Consider the following 20,816-nt stretch of genomic DNA (forward strand, 5'->3'; position numbering starts at 1 on the left):
AATATATACTAAAGTCGGTTCAAGATACACATTAAAAAACTAAGTAAATTCGTTATTTCCCATGAGGGCTAATCGGGAACATTTTAAAATTCAAAAAACAAGGTACGAGAATAGTACATAGTTACCAAACACATTGAGGTATATACAGAGGTCGGCATAAGTCAAGCAACAAATTTGCATTAAGAGAAAAAAATTCAGCGTCAAAATCAATCCATAAAAAAGAATTACAAAAAGGATTCGAAAAGGGGTTCAAATTAATGCCGATCTTGATCAATGTACGTTTCAAATTCTTTTTCAATTGCATTTTGGAGATCGGAAAGGGTCCTTGAAAAGGCTCCACAACAAGAAATGACAGGGTGTCAGGTGACATGACCGTGCTGCCACTCAACGAATCCTCGTCTGCCGATCCATTTTCCAATATGAACATTAAGGTATTCCCGCACACATAACGCACAGTGCGGCGAAGCTCCATCCTGCATGAAATGATGGATGTACGCGAGTACGAGTTGGATCGTTGTCCATTTGCTCACATAAATCTTCGAGCATTTCCAGATAACTGTAGCCCGTCACGTACCCCTCAAAAAAGTACGGATCCACGAGACCTCCCTTATGGATACTTGGATTATGGATTATAGTTTAGAGGTCGGAAAGGGTGCGGGGACCTCTTGCAAAAACGAGGCCCTTGAGAAGGCCTCACAGGACGTAAACTCGTCGGAAATGCCGATTTCTTAGAGAGCGTTGCCTGACTTATATCAAGTTTTAAACTTCTTTCATTAAAGAATTCTACCATAGGTGATGTCAGCTTGTTCTAATTCGTGAAGATGAGAACTATAAGGCGGATGAGAGAATTAAGAAGCTCTTGAATGTAAAACAATTTTGGATAACAACTTTCGAAGATGCTTGTTTTGAACTACTCTTCTAAGTTTATGCTAAGTATGATAGTAGTTTATAGTGACATCTCTATCATTCCTTTTAACGCATAGGAATTTGTGTAAATGTGAGAAAAAACAAAGTAGGAGTCAACAGTTGGTTGTGTAAATGACTATCAAACATGATATAAACTTTATTCCAATAAACTTTGCTATGCTTTTAATAATAAAAATAAGATTTAGGTAATTTCCAATTTCTCACAAAAAATACTAATTGTTCCTTTCAGCAAACTGTTATTCCCATCTCTATATCTATAGCGATTATGTTAATATCTATCTTTATTGGATTTGTTTTGTAATATATATAGGAGTACATATGTGTATGAATAGCACTATTATTTTAGGTTAGGGGGCATATTAATACTCGATGTCATTATGGTGCTAGATATTAACCATGTGGTTTATTTATGTCATGTAATTAAAAATTGAAACCACCCAACAAAAAGTTATAATTCAAAAAAAAATTACTGTGTTACTGATGAAAAATAGAATAGAATAGAATATCTTTGAAAAGAAGGTGGAAAAAATTTGTTTCGATAACTTTACAGGGACAATGGAGAAAAGCCATTTTCATACAATAATACAATATTTTTTCTTTATTTTTCGGTATTTTATGGCTTATATAAGTTTCATGATGAAGCGTTTTCTTATAACTAATTTTGATCCTATTTCCTATAGTATTTAGTATATTTTAAACAGTTTTGGCCCATTGTCAACAACTAGTAGCTACTCCCAACACATTTTTCTAATTTCGAACAAGTTTCTACCATCATTTTTCAATCATATGACTTTTACCTTAGTTATTCCTATTAGGTATTCTGGTTCCTTGGATATTGGCAGATAACTTACGTAGTGCGGTCCATGAGTTATTATATTGTATATAGTAAATAGAGTAAGATCATAAAAATCCTCATGCACGCGTCAGTGACCACTCTAAACAAGTTTTACACAAAGTTTCAACTTGCTGCTTCGATCCATTTTATTATAGTAGAGCTCTCAGTCAAGTTGTTTGGAAAAATGTCTCAAATTGAGTTTTACGCTGTCATAAAATTTTTGACTAAAGGAGTCTGCCCACTACACCGTATCATATCATGACCGTGCTATGAACGTATCAAGCACGGAAGGCAATACGATACGGCTTGTTTTGCCCACTGAAACGAATCGACGGCGTTTAATGCCCGTATGATGCCGATTTGGTGTCCATATGTAACCCGTATATAACCCGTATGTTGCCCACCCGCAATTTTTATGACGTAAAATTGATAAAAAGTCGTTTCATTCTCGCATGTGTATCAGTACTGCCTGGACCTCTGGGGAGTGTTATCGAGTTTCAAAATAATAAAAAAGGTATTATATGGCTATTAAAAGATTAACTGTGAGACAACTGGCAATGATTGCCATAATATTGGATGAGGAATAAGAAGAGAATCAAAAACCCACTCGACGCTACTGGATTCACGAGACTATAAAAAAACGGAAAACTGAAGGAGAATATTGGACGTTGTACAGGCACTTAGTTGAAGATAAAGAAAATTCAGTGAAGGCATTTGAGGCGCGTTTATAACGGTCTTCATACGCGGTTGTAACCCGTATAATCACCCTTTTGCTGCCTGCGCGCATCGGTTGGACATCGTGGCGTGCCATGCGCGGAGCGTATCGGCACCGGCAAAATATTCTCGCCGACAATTATCAACGCTCCGTGCATGGCACGCGACGGTACGGATCGGTGACGGAACGGTCTAGTGGACGTAGTGCCATGCTTTTCTATACAAAGAATATTTTTTTGTCTGACACGTTCCTATTACGGTCATGGTATGATACGGTGTAGTGGGCAGACTCCTTAAAGAACACAAATAAAAAACAGAATGAAGAGCCCGTGCCAAAAAAAGCAAAGGTCACAATAAGCACCAAAAAAGTGATAGCTACAATAGTTTGGGACTGCGAGGGTATTCTTTTGATTGACCTCAAGAAATCAAATACAGCCATAAACGCGGTTGATTTACTAAGGGAGCTACGACAAAAAATTATCTAAAATACGCACAACAAAATCAACAATATACTGTTTATACCACCACAACACCAACACTCACAATTACACTTTCTTCAGTCTCTGAAGACAATAACTTGATTGTCGAAACGCGTGTCTGACAGTGTAATTGTGAGTGTTGCTGTAGTGGTGGTATAAACAGTCCTTTCAGCAGCCAATACGATGTCAAGATTACAAGCATGAAGCTCAGCTGAGAGTTTCCAGCAAAACCTTGCAATTGCAGCTTTATCGCTTTGGTGCCATTTCTATTTCTTGTATGCTGCAATTCTAAGATTTAATCACTTTGTTTCAACAACTAACCAAATGTCAGTCAAATCAGCTGATCAATTTTATAGATCTAACCTTTTGTGATTTTCTCTTCATTCGTGATTTTGATTGCCACCGTATATTTCGATATTTTTAGTTGTTGTTTTTTATTAAAGCCAGAGGTAGAAAAATTACCCAATGGAAAGTAAGTAACAAAAAAGTAAAGAGTTGATTATTGACAGCCGTGATTCAAAGGCAAGAGCCTTATATAATGTAAAACATTGTGCAAGATCATCATATACAATATTTTGCAATGCGATATGTCTTGATCACAAGTGTGAGCAAATGAAACTCAGCTGATAAATTCCAGCAAGATTTTACGATTGCAACTTTATCGGTTTAGTGCATTTCCTGTTTCTTGATTGTTGCAATTCTAAGATCTAGTTAGCTTTGGTTTAACAAAAAATCAAGTGGCATTCAGATCAAACTAACCTTTTTTTAGTCTTCTGTACATTCGTGAGTTTTGTTGCCGCCATATATTTCGATCTTTTTTTATAGTCAAAGGTAAAAAAGTACCAAATAGAAAGTAAGTCGTAGAAGAGGTAAGCGTTTTATGTAGTGGCAGCTATGATACAATGGCATATGCAACTCTTTCATGGCTTCGTTACGCATACATATCAGCTGTAAATTCTTTCTCAAATTATAGTTTGAGATAAAAAAATCAAGCAACTTATACATATTTGTATGAAAAAATTAATAGAGAAATCGGTAAAATCGGTTCAAACAGGCAGAGCTTTAATTGAACTCATATATTTTAGCAAATGCATATAAATATAATCATAATATTAACGTTTTATTAAAAGTTTAATACTTAGTAATCAATAACTCGATGAATATTTGACGTAACTCGTTAGTATAATGTTTGATATTAGATGAGGCCGATGTGTACACATACATGATTAGGCAAACGGTCAGCATATTAATTGGTGGTCAGAGTGATTGATTGTGATCCTGTGACCCATACGAAATTATATTCGACAAAGTCATTTCTATTCAGTGCTGTACTAACATTTTTTTAAAATTAATTATATTATATATTACAACATAATCTAGCTTTACGCATATTTATAGACCCTATCTCTATCTATATACCATTCGAAAAAAGTTTTACGTCTCCCTTGTCTACCGTGCCTTTTTATTGCTCATATTAGAGCAGGTTCCCTCTTTTGATATATCCTATCACCAATCTCTGCTATATTATTCCTATTTTAATTTCTTCGTTGTGCATTGTGTCTTTTTATTACCCAATTTCTTGTATATCTCCCTACTAGGTTCAATTACATAACCATTTCTTAATTTATTATGATTATTGAATAAAAAATTTACTTCTTTGTCAGTATTGCTTTTTTATTGTCTAATTTCTTATCAATTCTCTACTTAGCTCCATTACGTGACCGTTCCTTCGTTTCTTATGACTATTGAATAAAATTTTTACTTCTGCATTGTCAACTATGAGTACTTCTTCATTTATTACGGCTATTGAACAATATTTTCAGTTTTTCGTTGTCATTGTACCTTTTTGTTACCTAATTTCTTGTATGTCCTCGTACTAGGTTCAATTACATAACCAGTTCTACAATTATTAGGATTATTGAACAAGTTGAAGTTTTTACTTATTTGTCTAAATTGCCTTTTTATTATCTAATTTCTTGTCAATTCTCAACTTATTGCCTTATTTTTTAGTATTGAATAGTATAGACTACTAGTATTACATTTTTTTATATTTACTGCATAGTGGTAAAAAACTGATTTCCAAAGTTCATTTATGATTTATAAAATTGCTGTTTTCATGTTGAATATCAATACTTATTTCAAAATTATTAATTTCTGAAAAAACATCATATTGATTTTTTAAAAATTGAGATTGGCAACCTAAACTAAATGAGTGTTTAATGAGAAATTTTTTTTATTTCATTTAAAAATTATTTTTACAAATGACTCGGAGAGTTTTTATAGCGTTTTTTCAACGATTCTATTACAAAATGTGCTACTGTCAATTACAACGAATCCCTTTTTATTATACATTTTTATCAGCCATTTATTTCAAAATCCGTAAAAGTGGACGACTTGATTGACTATAGCGATCGTTCTAAGTAAAAACGGAAATAAATACGGCCCCTCATACCCCATTGCTATGGTAATTGTATGGATGAAGACGGAAAATGTCAGTTGGTTTTTTCTCATAACATTCTGTATACTATTTAGGTAAGGTTCCTATTTTCTACAAAAATATCTGGACTTAAGGTACAAAAATGAATAGTACCTAGGTATACCAGAGAATTCAACCATTTTGGAGAATATAATTATATCCAAATACTCAATTAAATTCAAATCCTTGACAGATATGTATATTCTATTTCCGATGCTATTCATTTTAAAAGTTATCCTATTTAATTTTAATTATGAATCAGCGAAATTTCCTTTCGAATTACACCAGATGCTAACAAAATTTCGAATTCATCGATTGTAATGAACCAAACCGGAATCTTTTGATTGTAGTCCGTATTCGCATTGGTCTCGAAACTCGTTAAGTTTGGATTAGAGGGCAATGTTTCGTACATTTGAAATGGGGCCACGGAAAAGCCTCTTCTACTTCTGTCTCTCGTTTCTCAGTTCACACGCTTAGATGCTTTTAGCTAATTAAATAGTTTTATTATTCCAGAAGAGAAAGACGCGAACGAAACACATTAGATATATTGTTTAACATCTCAAGAAAAAAGATTTTCAAGTCAAAACGCCATGTTTTTACCAATTTAATCACTACTAAAAGCAAAAGATGTCAGCAATACTAATGGTCTCATAAATATAGAAACCATTTTAAAAATTACTTGTAAAACTTTACACTTCCGGCCAGTAGCGGAGCGGTGAACAGTAAAAGGGGCGGGAGGGTTAACGGGTTTCTGGGGTATGAAGCAAGAGGTCCTCCCCGACAAATTTTTGTTAAGTGTCCAAAATGGCAATTTTAGAATATTTCTTTGTCCATAGTTGTAGTAAAATAACATTCAAACCGCTGCCATTATGTTTATATCAAGAACAACAGTATTGCCAATCTATTAACTTTTTTCATTACTATAATTGTCATTATTATTTAATGGGAATAATCTTATAATGGAGTATCAAGTATAATGCATAATAGGTATATATTTGTATCACTGTTGCTTTTTAAATTTTGTATGATCTTTGTTTTGCATTGAAATGTTACAATCTGCGGTCAAGACTCTTAACTCTTAAATAAACTTGTTTTGCTATCGCTCAAGGTTTCTAAGACAGTTACAAAAGGAACAATCAGTTCTTTGAAAATAATGAGTCTTTCAACCCATCTTGTTGGACATAGTGTATTCTGTCTCTGATTTTTAGAACCTGTGCATATCTATCTCATACTCAAGAGCATTTACTCGATTAGCAGAGACTGATTAAAATGTTGAAACCGTTCCTACACTTCCAATGGCATTTCTTATTAGTGAAATGTCACAGCATTTGGTGATAAACAGGTTCAAGGAGTGGCTTGTTGCCCCTGTTTCCACCATTATAGCCTTGACCACATAGGAAATAGTATGACAACCCTGGTTTTTCAGAGACTAGACAATTCTTGGTCTATCGCTGATTATATTGAAAGACTTGTCGTTGATTTGAGCTCTACAAATGCAAGGAAATCTCTACCCTACAGTCTTCCATGTTGACATACCGAATACAAAACATAAGCTGTTCTTTTTTACCGATATCTGTAGTTTCGTCACAAATAGTGTAATACTTGGCCACATAAACACTTTCTATTCTTGTCTTGAACGTCTGGCCGGTTTTAATCGACCAAAAACCAACAGTAGTTAAACAGTTTCTTTGCATGATATTTCAAATAGATCCAAACATTATGTTCTATATAAACTTCAGCTTAAATTATTTAAATCTCCCGTAAATCTTATGATAAATTTTTGACATATCTCCAAATTTTCCCATTTTATTCAGTGTTAGTTTGAACCCAATGAGGGAACTTAGCTCCCTTCACTCCCTCATAGATACGCCGGAAATGTCTTTTGGTGAATTGTTTATTCTTTGTTGTGCAGAAGGATTCTGCAATAATGTGCCTTACAAAAATATATTAAATTACATTCTTCAACTTGTTATTTACAATGTAATTATCGAAGCATTGTGACAAAAAAGTATATTGAACACAATTTTTCACCATAGAACCATTTATAAAAATTTATATTTTTGATCGACGTTCAGTGGAATCGTTTCAGAAATTATTAAACACCGAAGCGAACATCTCCATACATTCCAAAGGCAATTTATCAATATGACTGTAGCTATGCCTGTTACGTCAAATGTAAAATTTCATAAATCAACCAACCGAACCAGTGAAATAAACTTGTACCCGTCAACCCCCCCACCTTTCTCTCCCGGCCAACGATGCCGCCACCATCATTCCGTGGCGGAAGATATTTTCTTAAGCCTCCTACGACTCGTTGCTCCTAATTATGCACGCAAAAGATTTTTCGCTTAATTTGGTCCTACCGGTTCTCTACAGTTCGCGATATCGTACACCATACCAGAGGCGTACGTAAAATTAATTTGTTTTCTATAAACAAAGATTCTTCTAAATATTATTTTATTTGGAAAAAATAGGAACTCGCTATTCCAAACTTAGTCAAAATGTTTTATGGGCTTCAAACAATCTTCAAAAAGAGCAAAAATGCATCGTATGGAATAAATTTGCAGACGGCGTCCGATTCCCTCACGCTTCTAGAAAATTTGACAACAAGAAAGCTTGAGGCCATTCGCATGATGTGATGAGACAAGCTATGATAATAGCAAACAGCAAAAGAGCTGCTGTCATTTGTTTTGTTGATACAACACAAGTCAACCTCCGCCGAAATTAATGATGAAAGTTTCATCCTTCATTTCTTCCCATTCAATATTCAGAGATTTCTGCGGATTAATTTAAATATAAGAAATAGGTATGAAAAATAAATTCCAATTTTTTATAAAGAAGGTAAAATTTTAATGAACAATATTGCGGAAACTTTAATTGTACCTACAGGTAAATGCTTCAAATGATAAAAATGATTTTGATAGTTCCGAGCAATCTAATCTTGAAATTTAGTTTTTAGTCGAAAAAATAAACAAAATTCGTACAAATAGATGAACTAAAATCAAAAAGTTGATAGTTGCCAAACCGTGTTGTGTCATCTGTCAAAATTGCGAATTTTTGGGCTCGCATTAATGTTTTCTTAAAAACAAGTAACATTCTAATACTCCTCTGTATATCTGATTAACTAAATAACTGTCTCTAATCTCCAATAAATTAACTGTTTCCTCACTATAAGTGATTTCAAATTATAAAATCTATTTATTTTGGTTAAATCAAGTTTTTCTATCTTACTCTTATATCGTAAATCCCGACTTTATTTCACGAAACCCACTTGAAAAGCACTTGTGAAGTTTCTTATGTACGCCAATGCACCATGCCCATTCCTCTTCCAAATTTTCTCGAGAGACGCCATGTAGAATGGTTATTTCGAGCCGATTACCTTATCTACGCTTTCACAGTCTTAGCTCCAAGAAGTTTGTCTCTATGGCAACGATTCGGAAATAGGGGGAACGCCATTTTGTCCCCGACGCCGCGTCGGGAGTTAGAGGAAAGCGCCACAAATTTATATCTGCCTCATCCAGGGCTCAGGAGAGATCATTACCAAAGCTTTCTACTCAATTGCGGATCGTCCGGAGTTTGATCTATTTGTCGACGCTCTTTACCTGACTGAATGCTCCCGAGATGATTATTTTATATTGCTTTTTTCGGTGCTGCTGCTTTCACACAAGGAGGGAAATGAGATGGAGCTCGAGACATGTCAATTTATTTGTTTAAAGATTGGAAAATTTGCTAGGCTTTTTTACTATGAAACAATGCGAGAAATCTAAATAAGAGTATCAAGAATAAATACGAAACATTTATTATTAGGCATCTATAAGTTGACAAAAAGTACGCATTTCTAACATCCCTAAAATAGATCAACTACGAAAGATCATTGGATAAAATCTTGAATAGCTTTAACAATGTTTGTATGACATATATTTTACATTGTAGCCACGTTGTGATTTTTTCCAGTTCTTAGCAATTTTTTTATTTATTCATTTATTATATTTACAATTTGTTTCTAAATGGAGCTTTAAGTAAAAAATGACTTGTGTAGTAGAAACCTGAGGTTGCTCCTAATTATTCCATTTATGCAATTACCGTAGAATCAGTATAACAAAACATGTATAACAATTGAAAGTAGGTGTATCTAAATTGACGCAGTTGGTTAAAAGATAACAGAAAGCATAGAAGGCTTCACATAACGAACACTTCTAGTCAATTTAAAATAGAATATGCTGAAATCTAAGAGTAACATAGAAGACATTATCTTATTAAAACTTCTAATCTATATAAAATATGTTAAAATCTGTTAGGGTGGTCGTACGAAGTAAAGATTTTGAGTCTGTGTTGGATAATAATTTCTGACACTAAGTTTGCGAGATAAGTCTTTTATTGTATTTTTCACTGGTCACTTTAAGTTTTTTCCTAACCAACTTGTAAATTCCTTGCAAAGACCATATATCATCGAGCACTAGAACTTTTTATTGACATCTATTGATAATATCTATATAAAATGACGCTGAATCACATAGCTGGATTTACTTATAATTATCCAATATACTTGTCTAAGTTTAATCCCGAGCTGTTTTCTTTCCATGAAGAGGTGTTTATTCCAAGAAAGTCTCCTTTCCAGATAGATTCCAAGATGTTTGACTTCCTCCCTCTCTGGAATTTCATGCTAGTTTATTATGACGTAGAGACATATGGTTTAAAGTGAAGTTTGAGGTTTAAATTTGACTTGTAAAATTGGGTTTTAGACTCGTGGGTTTGTAATGTAGTTTGAGGATTTGGTGTGAAGCTACTAAAACAGTACCAGAAGTATTTTTGTATTGTCTGATATAGGTAAATAAACAGTATATAGAAGCGGATTCAAAACGCTATCTTGGAAAACACCTACGTTGATTGGATGTTTTGTAGAGTATTCGTCTAGGTATTTAACCATGAAATATTGATTTTCAAGATAGGTTTTGAGAACTAGGAAATAATTTAGGATAAGGAATTTCCTGAGTTTGTAATTATTAATAAGAACAATAAGAAACCGACCTAAACAGAGCCTGCCTTTCTATATAGCAAGTTTTTATGCCTCTTCACTATATCACTTCATAACTTGTCACAATTTCTCTTTTAATTCCCATCGTTGATCTTAGTTTATAACCACATATTGTAGTAAACATTTAAATTCAATATTATAACAATATCATTTTGTTTATAAAATGTGAGAAGTAATATAAATGATCTAAAAATATGTTTGACCTTTACATTCGATAGAGTTGAGACATTGATCCCCAAACTTGTGCCTGAAGCTGCGAGTGGATTTTTGGCTCAGAACTTCCTTTAATAATTCTTCTTTATTGCCTCGTCCGCTGTTCCTTTCGGTTAGCGCTTCACCTGTTTACCTTTATTTCACAACTTGACTCTTTTTAATTGTTTATAAACGCTGAATTTATTTGTTTGCCAGCAATTGATTGAAGTGATATTTATACAAATAATATATATATATATATATATATATATATATATATATATATATATATATATATATATATATATATATATATATATATATTTCCTTGATGTCACAAACCTGTTCTTATATTTTGTCTTTGATTCTTTGATAAATTAGCTCTGAAGTGTTATCATATTCAATTTAAATTTTTATTTACTATAAAACTGTTTTGCAAAAAAACAATATCAGTATGATTATTATATTATGTGCTACAAAATACAAATATTCTATTCACCCTTAAAAATTATAGCGCCGCCCTCTACCATAAGAGAGTAGTAACAAGATTATTGGTTCAACAAACCTTACCACTACAGAAACCTATACTTTTTTATCATAATTTTATTCCTGATAATATATGATTAAATATATTAAAAAAAATAGTTCATCATCAAATCATTTGATATATTATAAATTCCAAATTATTTGACATTACAAACTATCAATATATCATTTTTTTCGTTACAGGAATCTGCAAATCGTAAATTATAATTAGACTTTTCATGCATAGATGTCATCATAAAAACATTCGGAAATAATTTTCAATACGATTGATAAAAATTAGGGAAATAACATATATAGAAATTATTAAAAAAAATATGCATTTCGTAAACTCAAAATCAATTTCAAAGTATAAATAGATATGTACCTAAAGATTCGAGCCGACTATGAAATAATAAACGAAGATTCCTAACCTACTCTGTCAATTTTAGTTATACATATAACAAAAGACATAAGTTACTATATTTATCTCTTTTCGACTCCTATTATTTTCTCGTTGGAATCTTTCACCTAACTCTGTTATAAAATTCATTTATAAAAAACATATCATACGTCTAGTAATTAGAGAAAGGAGTGAAATATTTTTTCTTTGAAATAATGGAATCTACGATAAGTAATCAAGCGAGAGCAAATAAAGAACGTGATAATGACATTGGCAACAAGGTAAGTAACCTTCTATGTTAGAGAAACAACTTGAAAGTGAAAAGTGAAAGACCAATCTAAAGACTCCAAATTAAGGTCGGAGACATTAAGTGGAGCAAGGCATTCACTAAAGGTTATTTCATTACATTCGTCAGTAACAAAATGATTTTACAGAAAGAAACTGATACCGCTCTTCCTGATGATAAAGGATCAACTGGAAATTCGGAATATGACAGTGCCGATGCAGATAGTTACACTGATGAAGATGAAAACCAAAAAATACGTTCCAGGGCTTCTTTTTTAGATGATAATTCTGACGGTGAAAGCCTATTATTAGAACGAGAAGAAGGTGATGGACAGGAAAGTGTTTCTTCAAAGAAAATTGATGATGATGAAGATAAAAAGAATCCACAGTATATTCCAAAGAGAGGAACTTTCTATGAACATGATGATAGAACTTTGGAGGATAAGTAAGCCATTTCATATTAAACAATTATATTTTATAAATGTTGTGCACATATGCTCCGTTTAATATTTTCATATTAATTCAAAACAAATTTCAGTGAAGTTCAGAATGAAGGGGAAACTGATAAAGAAAAGGACAACAAAAAGAAAGTGTGGCAAGATAAGAAAGAAAGATGGGCTCATGATAGATATAACGAACCAGAACAAGCTCCAAAAAGTAGATCAGAATTAATTGCAATATACGGTTATGATATTAGAAATGAAGAAGGACCACCAAGAGCTAGGAGACGTAGAAAATATGGGTAAATATTTGTTTGGATTAATATTTTTAAAATATTATCTATTGTCTACATACATAAAGAGGTTAATGACTAAGCCATTTATATTTATAATACTTCAATGTCAAATTATGACTTACATTATTAAACAATTAAAGAACAATGAAATATTTTTAAACATAACTTGATAATGTGAAATTCTTGATAAAATATTGTTTGAAATAATGCTTTTTTTATTGTAGTCGAGGGCCAAATAAATACACTCGTAATTGGGAGGATGAGGAAGCTTATAACAAACCTTCACCTGTAGTCAAAAGAGGAAAGAAGCCCCTAAATAGAAATAATCAAGAAGAATTTCCACCGTTAATAAAAAATTCGTCAGAGAGGAATGAAAATAATCATAAAGCTCCAAACAATGTGAAAGTTGATCAACAACTACCGTCAATGAAAGTCGAAACTTGGTAAATAATATATATTTAATTCATTATAGTATCAATTTATTTCTCAAGCCCATGTGATATATCTTAGTAGAATTATTTTGGCATATTATTTTCTTCAACTCCCTTCTTACTTCATTCAGCCATATTTTTCTTGGTCTACTTCTCCCTCTCTTTGTCATTGTTCTTACATATACTGATCTCTCTATTTGTACCACATCATTTATTTCTCATTAGTTCTTCTCTACTATTTCATCAATTGAACTTACTTTTTATATTCTTGATTATCTGTTTATTTTGTTTATCCATATTCCTTGAAATGCGACCTTCAACACTACAGTGACAGGTCTAATTTTGTCCTGGGTCTCACTATATTGTCTACTTCTTGAGCCGAGGAAACAGAAAGTTGTCTGGCGGAGTGAGGTCGGGTCTGTAGGCCAGCTGGAGTATGACACTAATTTTAATTTTTGTCAGGTAGTAGAGGAAGGCTGTGTTAGCGTATCTGACGCGATTGACCCTTTGTTTTTTAATCTTCTTAATTCTTCAATGTAAAATTTAGTAGTAACTGTTAGCAGAAATTCGGAGTGTCTTTCACCTTTTCCTAGCTATCCAGAACATCTTGTGCCACCTCTTTGACTTAAATTTCGAGGAATAAAAATCTTCAAAGGCGTTTAACAGCATTCCAAAGGTCTTATTTGGTGTTTTCCTTAGTCACATGCAAAACTTGATTACATAATGTTCTTTTGAATCTAATATAAATCTATAAATATCAGCGAAGGATCCAGCAACCCCAATTTTGTTCCATTTTATGGTATGTTTGTTATTTTCTCCCAAATTTTCTTTTTTTGATTTCATTCATAATAGTCATTCTTCGTTTTGTGGCCTTTGTTTTATTTCATAACCTTGTTTTTTTTTCTGTTTCCTTCCTATTCCTGACAATAACAATAAGGTCAAGTAGAAGTTATTTATTTTGTCATATTAGAAAAAAATGGACTTAATTGTGTATTGCTTAGGAATGAGGCTCCAAAAGAAAAACAGATACCACAATCATCTAAATCGGAGAATTCCCAAAATAATGCAAGTTATCCTGACAACAACAATAAGGGTCAACGTATAGGATCTGGAAGAATTAGTAGTTCAAAAGAACCAAACGAATCTGAGTATAATGGTTTCACAACAAAATCCAGGAATGCCCGAAATAGAAAAGCAACAGCACAAAAAGTTTTGCCAGTTAAGAATGTTCAAAAAGATGATTTCATTCAATCGCAAAACTTTTACCTCAGTAATAAGAATAATGTGAGTATATAAATAAATTTTTGTTCATTTTATTGCATTACTAATCATTTTTTAGGAGCTAGAGAAGGATATGAGCAAATTGAATATAGAAGATGGGAATGGAAGCAAATCAAACTTTAATAAAGGAAATTATAACAATTGTAACAATAACCAAAGGCAGAGTAGTGTTCCACCTCGACTTCAATCAGAACAGAAAGGTTCTAAGAGATATAGTTCTATGAGACAGAAAAGTTTACCGGAAACTACCACTCCTCCATTGAATAACTATGCTACAACATTTTATCCAAATGGTAAATCATTATAGTTCAAAAATATTTTTTTAATGTAATTCAAAAAAATAATTTGGTATTATTTATTCATGTGCATTAATATGTTATACAAATTTGTATTATATTGATAAGCCACTTAATTTGTTCAATATTTCCAAAAAAATGTTCATTGTCAATAAATTTTTGATATTTCTAGCACATCATTCAGAGCAATTTCGACAGAGATAATATGTGGTGCAGTTAAATGACAATTCTATGCAGAAAAAAGTCTTTCTCTTGATATTTAAACCTTTGTATCTTTATCTATATTTTTCTCACTTTATTACTTCCTAACCAAAGTATACCAAAAACTTACAAAGAACTGTTCAAGCCAATTTATGGAAAAAATATTTGTAGCAATTAAAATACTCATGTCTTACTAACTAAAAATTATCAAATGAACAATTGCTTAAAATAAAGTACCAAATAGACAAACGTCATTAAACGATTGATCATTAGGCATGCTAATCCTTATCTTCTTCATAAATCAATGAAGTTATGTAACTTAATTTTTTTTTAGAATTCAATCAACAATCTGTTCCATCTCCTACTCAATCAATTTTACACCAATCTTCCCAGATACTTTCCCCTACTACACAAGTAGCTCATGTTTCTCCACTTCAACCGACTCCTTTGCCTCAAGTTCCCGTTACAGCTGCTCCTTTACTTCAAGCTCCTACTTTTGCTCCTCAACCATATGCTCAACCTCCTCCTTTCATACAAACTCCAGCAGTTGCCGGGCCTACGTTTATACCGGCTGCACCCGCAACGCAACTCATCAATTTCGTCCAAAGTCAACCTAGTTTCCCAGCAAATTTCCAAGGATATCAACAACCTTTTAATTCGGTGGTAAGTATCATAGTTATTATCACTTGTCATAAAGGGTAATCCAAAAATACAGAGAATTATTTTATTAAAACAATGTAACATAAAATTTGGGTTAATATTCTTAGAGGTACTGCACTTGCTAAAAATATTTTTAATATTTTTGGGTAGAAGTTACATGGTGCTGAATGTGATGAGTAATGCAGATGTGGATATGTGAAGTGATATGATGAAAAAGAAAGTTATCTCTTTGCATGCACTCTAGTACCTCAATCGCCTATTTGAGGAGACATGTTTGTCCACATTTTTATCTGTTGTGTTGATGTTTTGTTCAAGATATAAACACTGGATTCAAATTTTTGACTGCTAGCTTTAATATGTGGGAGTATGAGACATACTACTTGTAATAGATATAGTGTTAATAATTCATTGTATTTTTTATTGTATCTTGTATTTTTATTCATAGTTGCATTGTCATAAATTTCAGACTCCACCGACTGAACTGTATCAACCACAGGGGGGAATAACTTATTACTCAACTGATCAGCAAATTACCCAACGTCAAGTGCCGCAAAAACGCCCCAAAGCAGCAATTCCCATAGTAGCTCCTCCTTCCTATGATAAAAAAGATGAAAATTCCGACGTTCAGTCAGTGAATAATACTCAAATTGAAAATACAGAAACAACTGTCGAAGTACATCAATGACACAGCTCTTATTTTGGGTAGAGTTTAGTTTCGCTTTTTCGGCTACATATTATCAAGGTCTGATTCGATGTGAAAATTTGAAGAAAATCGAAAATGCAAGCTGTAGTTTTATAAAGGTGAAAATAGGCAAAACTGATATATAAATAATTTATATATCAGTTTGATTTATAAGTGGCCATTTGCCTTACCATTATGGCTCATACATTTTCAAAATGTTCAATATAACCAATCTAGATAGTGATAAAATGATACAGGAAATGTTATAGTTATGTGTAAATCCAGCATATATAGCATCCAGCAGGACATATTTTGAGATAAATGCGCATGTCTTCAATAAATTCATTCAACTGGCGCAGTCACTAGGATTTTTTAAAAATTTAGTATTTGCTCCTGAATATAATCTACTAATTTTATGTAAATAGGATTGATCCGTCTAATTAAAAAAGTACTATTTATGCAACAAAACACACTAAAGACTCAGTTGAGGACATTGGAGACGTTTGCTGAGACAGATATTATTTTGTAACCAAAACTATGATTCTGATTGAAATTGAATAATTCAATCAACTATTGAATTGAATGAAAAATTGCCTTTATGCATTGTGATATTGGCATAGGCAAACAATTGAAGAACTTATTGCCTGTTACAATGAATACCGGCGTATACTTTCAAAGCTACAATTGTAAATAGTACAATCTTACAGATTTATGATTGTGTCTTTGAAAATATACCCTGGTAAATAACCAAGCTTTTTTACATGATAGTTTGTATCAGAAATGATAGTGGTTGTATCATTTTAACATTCTTCTTGACACATGATCACAGATTTATAATTTCAAACAAAACAATATAAATTTGTATGGGCTACAAACCAATAAGTAGTATTTGGTTTCCCTTTGTTGATGTTTTGCTTAATAAGGTTACTCAAGAGGTGAATTGTATTAGTTATATGTTTGTATTTATTTATTTTATTTTTTATTGAATTGAAATTTAGTGAAAATTATGTAAAAAAAACTACTATTGCACTTTTATTGTATTATCAACTGAATTATAATTTTTCTAACAATAATTCATCATTTTAAACATTTGAAATTGGAAAAAAAATATTTGTTGCATAACATTTGACAAACAGTGCACACTTCTGGAAATTGGAGGGAAAATATTGTTTAATTAAAATAGAAGAAATTCAATTTTTAACAAATTCTTTATAATAAAAAATGTCTTTTCATTAATTAATAAATTTGTTTGTAAATGAGCTGATTTTCAATTTTATTGGATATTAAACGTAAAAATGAGGAATAAAATTAATTTTTCATGTTTCTATATAATTTTCACTCATATATTTTAATTTAATGATGTTCACTTGCAACTATGCTTTAGTTTTTTTACTCTCCAATTAAATACTGGGGGAATGTGAGGTAAAAATATTAATACAAATATAACATGTATTTTTGTTTAACCTTAAAATTGATATTAATAAATAACACGTTTAAACATTCTATTTTCTGTTTCGTAATATGCCACATGAAAAACTTATCAGTTGGACCAAAATAAAAAAATCCTACCAAGAAAAATAAGGATCTATTCACGTCTCCCAATAGTGAGTTATGCAACATTTCGTTCGTAAAATAATATAGATAGATTAAAAAAATTTGTAAAATCTATTATGCCAACTCAAATGTTAAAGCTTTTAAGGGAATAACATGATAAATTCATTAAAAATGAAAAGAAATATTGAAATTATCTACTGTTTGGCTATTATCATTTCCCGAATCTGTTGTGTCAACCATTCGACTCCATCCTGTAACCCTTCTCCAGTAAGAGCATTACTGGAAGATATATGCCATGGTTTCTTCATAATTTTATCTAGTCCTAAACCTGCAGCTATCTTAACGCTACTTAAAGCTTCTTTACTGTCCATTTTATTGGCGAAAAACAAAATTGGAATTTTTTTGTTACAAATATCAGGATGCTGAAGAAGAAGATCTAATTCTTCCTTCACTACAACCAATCTTAATCTGTCGCTACTGTCTATAACGAAGATGATTCCATGGCAGTCTTTGTAATAATGTTCCCAAAGGTCTCTATATCGTCCGTGGCCGGACATATCAAACGCTGTAAAAGAGAGGTTTTTGTCTGGAAATAACCAATAGAAAAATTTTAATATCAATCATATATTAAGTCATAAATATGTCGATAAAAAATTACCATAAACAATAATAATAAAGAGCAGAAAAAAAAACTAGAAATAAATTACTTAATATCGTGAAGAGTGAGGCAACGACGAGGCGGACTCACTCGCCAGACTAGGATCGGCGAACTCCCCGATGGGCTCAGAACCCATCCTTGGTGTGACTAAAAGCGTTGCTATCGCGTGTTTCAACGGTCTACTCGCAAGTCGGGCTCGACAGAAATGGATAAAAATAACTGGGACATATAGATGGACCTCGTGCATCCCACACCAAAAAACTGCTCCAACTAAACAGGAGCGAAATCCGACTAGTGACCGGGCACTGCCATCTAAGACGCAATCTCCATACCGTGGGTTCCACTTCGGCCGATCCAGAGTACCGTTGGTGCATGGAAGAGGATGAAACCGTAAACCATGTCATCTGTGAGTATCCATTTAAACACTTGGGCAAGCCTCACAGTTTGCGTAATGACATTATGGGTTCAATCAACTTCTCAACGGACATCTGCTTGCAAGACGGGCCTATGTGCTCAAAGAACCCCTGGCCGCCTACAATTAACTATGAACTATGATAAAGAGCTGATGCAAATCAAGGAACTCTGGGGGTAAGGAATTAAATCTAATTCTAACCACACACAAGAATACTTGTAAGAATAAAAATGAAAAAGAAAGGCGATTGCAAATGTTGGTAAAGAAAATGAAGATACTAACCCCTAATATTTTCGAAGTAATTAAATCTAATCCATCATATTTTGTTTGTTTGATATGTGCCCAGTCTACATTCCTTTGCATATTAATGGATATATAGAAGTAAGTAAAACATTTTGAGATTTATCGATTTAAATGGAAAAATTTTGAATTAATTATGTTACTAAATGATAAAAATTTCAACCCATAATTATTGAATAAAATAGATGGTTTATAAATAGTTAAAAATCACTTACTTTGAAACCTCTCAACTGAAAAACCTACTGTAGGCACAACATCAGTAACTCTCTCGTCTTCATTCTTAAATTTATTTACCACAGTCGATTTGCCACTATTATTTAACCCCACCACTAATACATTAACCTCTTTTTTTTTCACCCCTAGGAAAGTGGCTAGTTTTTGGAATAACCCCATTTTTTGTAGAATATTTCGGAAATATATTATCAGTTCTTCACTTCATCGTTTTTGTTGTGTTTGTCCAATTGCTAAAACCATGTGTTGCAGTCGTTACCATGACGATCGAAATAAATACAAACACTATAGGAAACCAGTTCAATACTATTATGTCAACTCTATTAATTTTTGAATGTGTAGATGATAAGGCTTTTGATTCAGACGTTACGCTTAAACCATAACCTCATCTAAAAATGAAAATATTCAAACAAAATATATTGTACTACATGATGGTATACTCTAGGAGAACCTAAGTAAGAATAATAAAAAAAATCTGCCAAATTTAAGGCAAAAAATGTTTCTTATAAAAATGAAGTAGCGTAGGAACGCAAGCTGAAGTTTATTTACTTTTTATAAAATATTAAGTAAGCTAAAAATCAAAACTGACACTTGACTGTTTTTGCTTGGTGTTTTCAATGCGATTTGAAGATGATTTGGTTACGTAATTAAGTAGGTAAAAATGACTGATAATGAATTAACTTTGCTAACTCCTCCTGAAATGAGAGTAGCACTGAAGAACTATCGCCGGAAAAATCTAAAGGTTTGTACCTTAAAAACTTAAAAAACTGGTTGGTACCTGACTTTACTGAAAATATGCTGCTAGCTTATTTTCAAGAGTATTCAAAATACAAGAAAATTGCCATTCTGTAGTGTCATTAGTCGATGTTGAGGACCAGGCTTTTGATGAGAGGGAACATCGAAATATCCATTTTTTTTAAGTTAGTAAGTTATTTTAAAGCCTAAAAAGTCTTCTATCATCTCCCAAAGGATATAAAAAGCACCTGATAAATATTATATTGCAATTAAAATAATTGTTTCATAGCCGGTGCTTGTCGTGATGATGAACTATGTAACTTGCTGTTTTCCGATATGAACGAGCAACAATGACACATTACGGAAATTTGTGATTGTGGCGTTGGAAATCACCAGCGGTAGCAGAGGGTTATGTGAAGGAGGCCTCGCTGTTAAAAAAAAAACAATTGCAAAAATGCAAAAAACATCATCAGTTGAAATACTACTTTCAATTCTCATCGAACCTGCTCCTGGTCCTGCCACTGTAAATAACACTGTCATCAACATACCCACTTCTAACCTTACTAATGCATCCGAAAACAAATCAGGACCGGTGATATTATGACATGCCATAATTGCACCCCAGCGTCAATTATAATTTCTATAAATAATAATTGGATTAACATGTTCTTTTCTGATGTTAATACAGAATACCGTTATAACCTAATCTCATAACGAAAATGATTTGTCATTATTAGCAAGGTATCAAAAATCAAATCAAGCGCAAATTGT

At 32.4% G+C, this 20,816-nt stretch overlaps 2 protein-coding genes across 2 annotated transcripts; one reads left to right on the forward strand and one right to left on the reverse strand.

The window, feature by feature from the left end:
- The first annotated feature begins 11,621 nt into the window (after window positions 1-11,621).
- Window positions 11,622-17,660, forward strand: LOC130451194 (protein CASC3). Its single transcript, XM_056790044.1, has 8 exons — window positions 11,622-11,864; window positions 12,018-12,313; window positions 12,407-12,610; window positions 12,829-13,047; window positions 14,037-14,319; window positions 14,375-14,609; window positions 15,148-15,476; window positions 15,940-17,660. The coding sequence occupies exons 1-8, from the start codon at window positions 11,799-11,801 to the stop codon at window positions 16,156-16,158; spliced, it is 1,851 nt and encodes a 616-aa protein (XP_056646022.1). The 5' UTR covers window positions 11,622-11,798; the 3' UTR covers window positions 16,159-17,660.
- A 140-nt stretch (window positions 17,661-17,800) lies between these two features.
- Window positions 17,801-19,553, reverse strand: LOC130451195 (ADP-ribosylation factor-like protein 6). The gene is made up of 2 exons (XM_056790046.1): window positions 19,295-19,553; window positions 17,801-18,295 (listed from the first exon to the last, which is right to left on the reverse strand). Exons 1-2 carry the CDS (start codon window positions 19,470-19,472, stop codon window positions 17,904-17,906), a joined length of 570 nt encoding a protein of 189 aa, XP_056646024.1. The 5' UTR covers window positions 19,473-19,553; the 3' UTR covers window positions 17,801-17,903.
- Between the last annotated feature and the right edge of the window lie 1,263 nt (window positions 19,554-20,816).

Source organism: Diorhabda sublineata, chromosome X (assembly GCF_026230105.1).
Source record: "Diorhabda sublineata isolate icDioSubl1.1 chromosome X, icDioSubl1.1, whole genome shotgun sequence".
NCBI lineage: Eukaryota > Metazoa > Arthropoda > Insecta > Coleoptera > Chrysomelidae > Diorhabda > Diorhabda sublineata.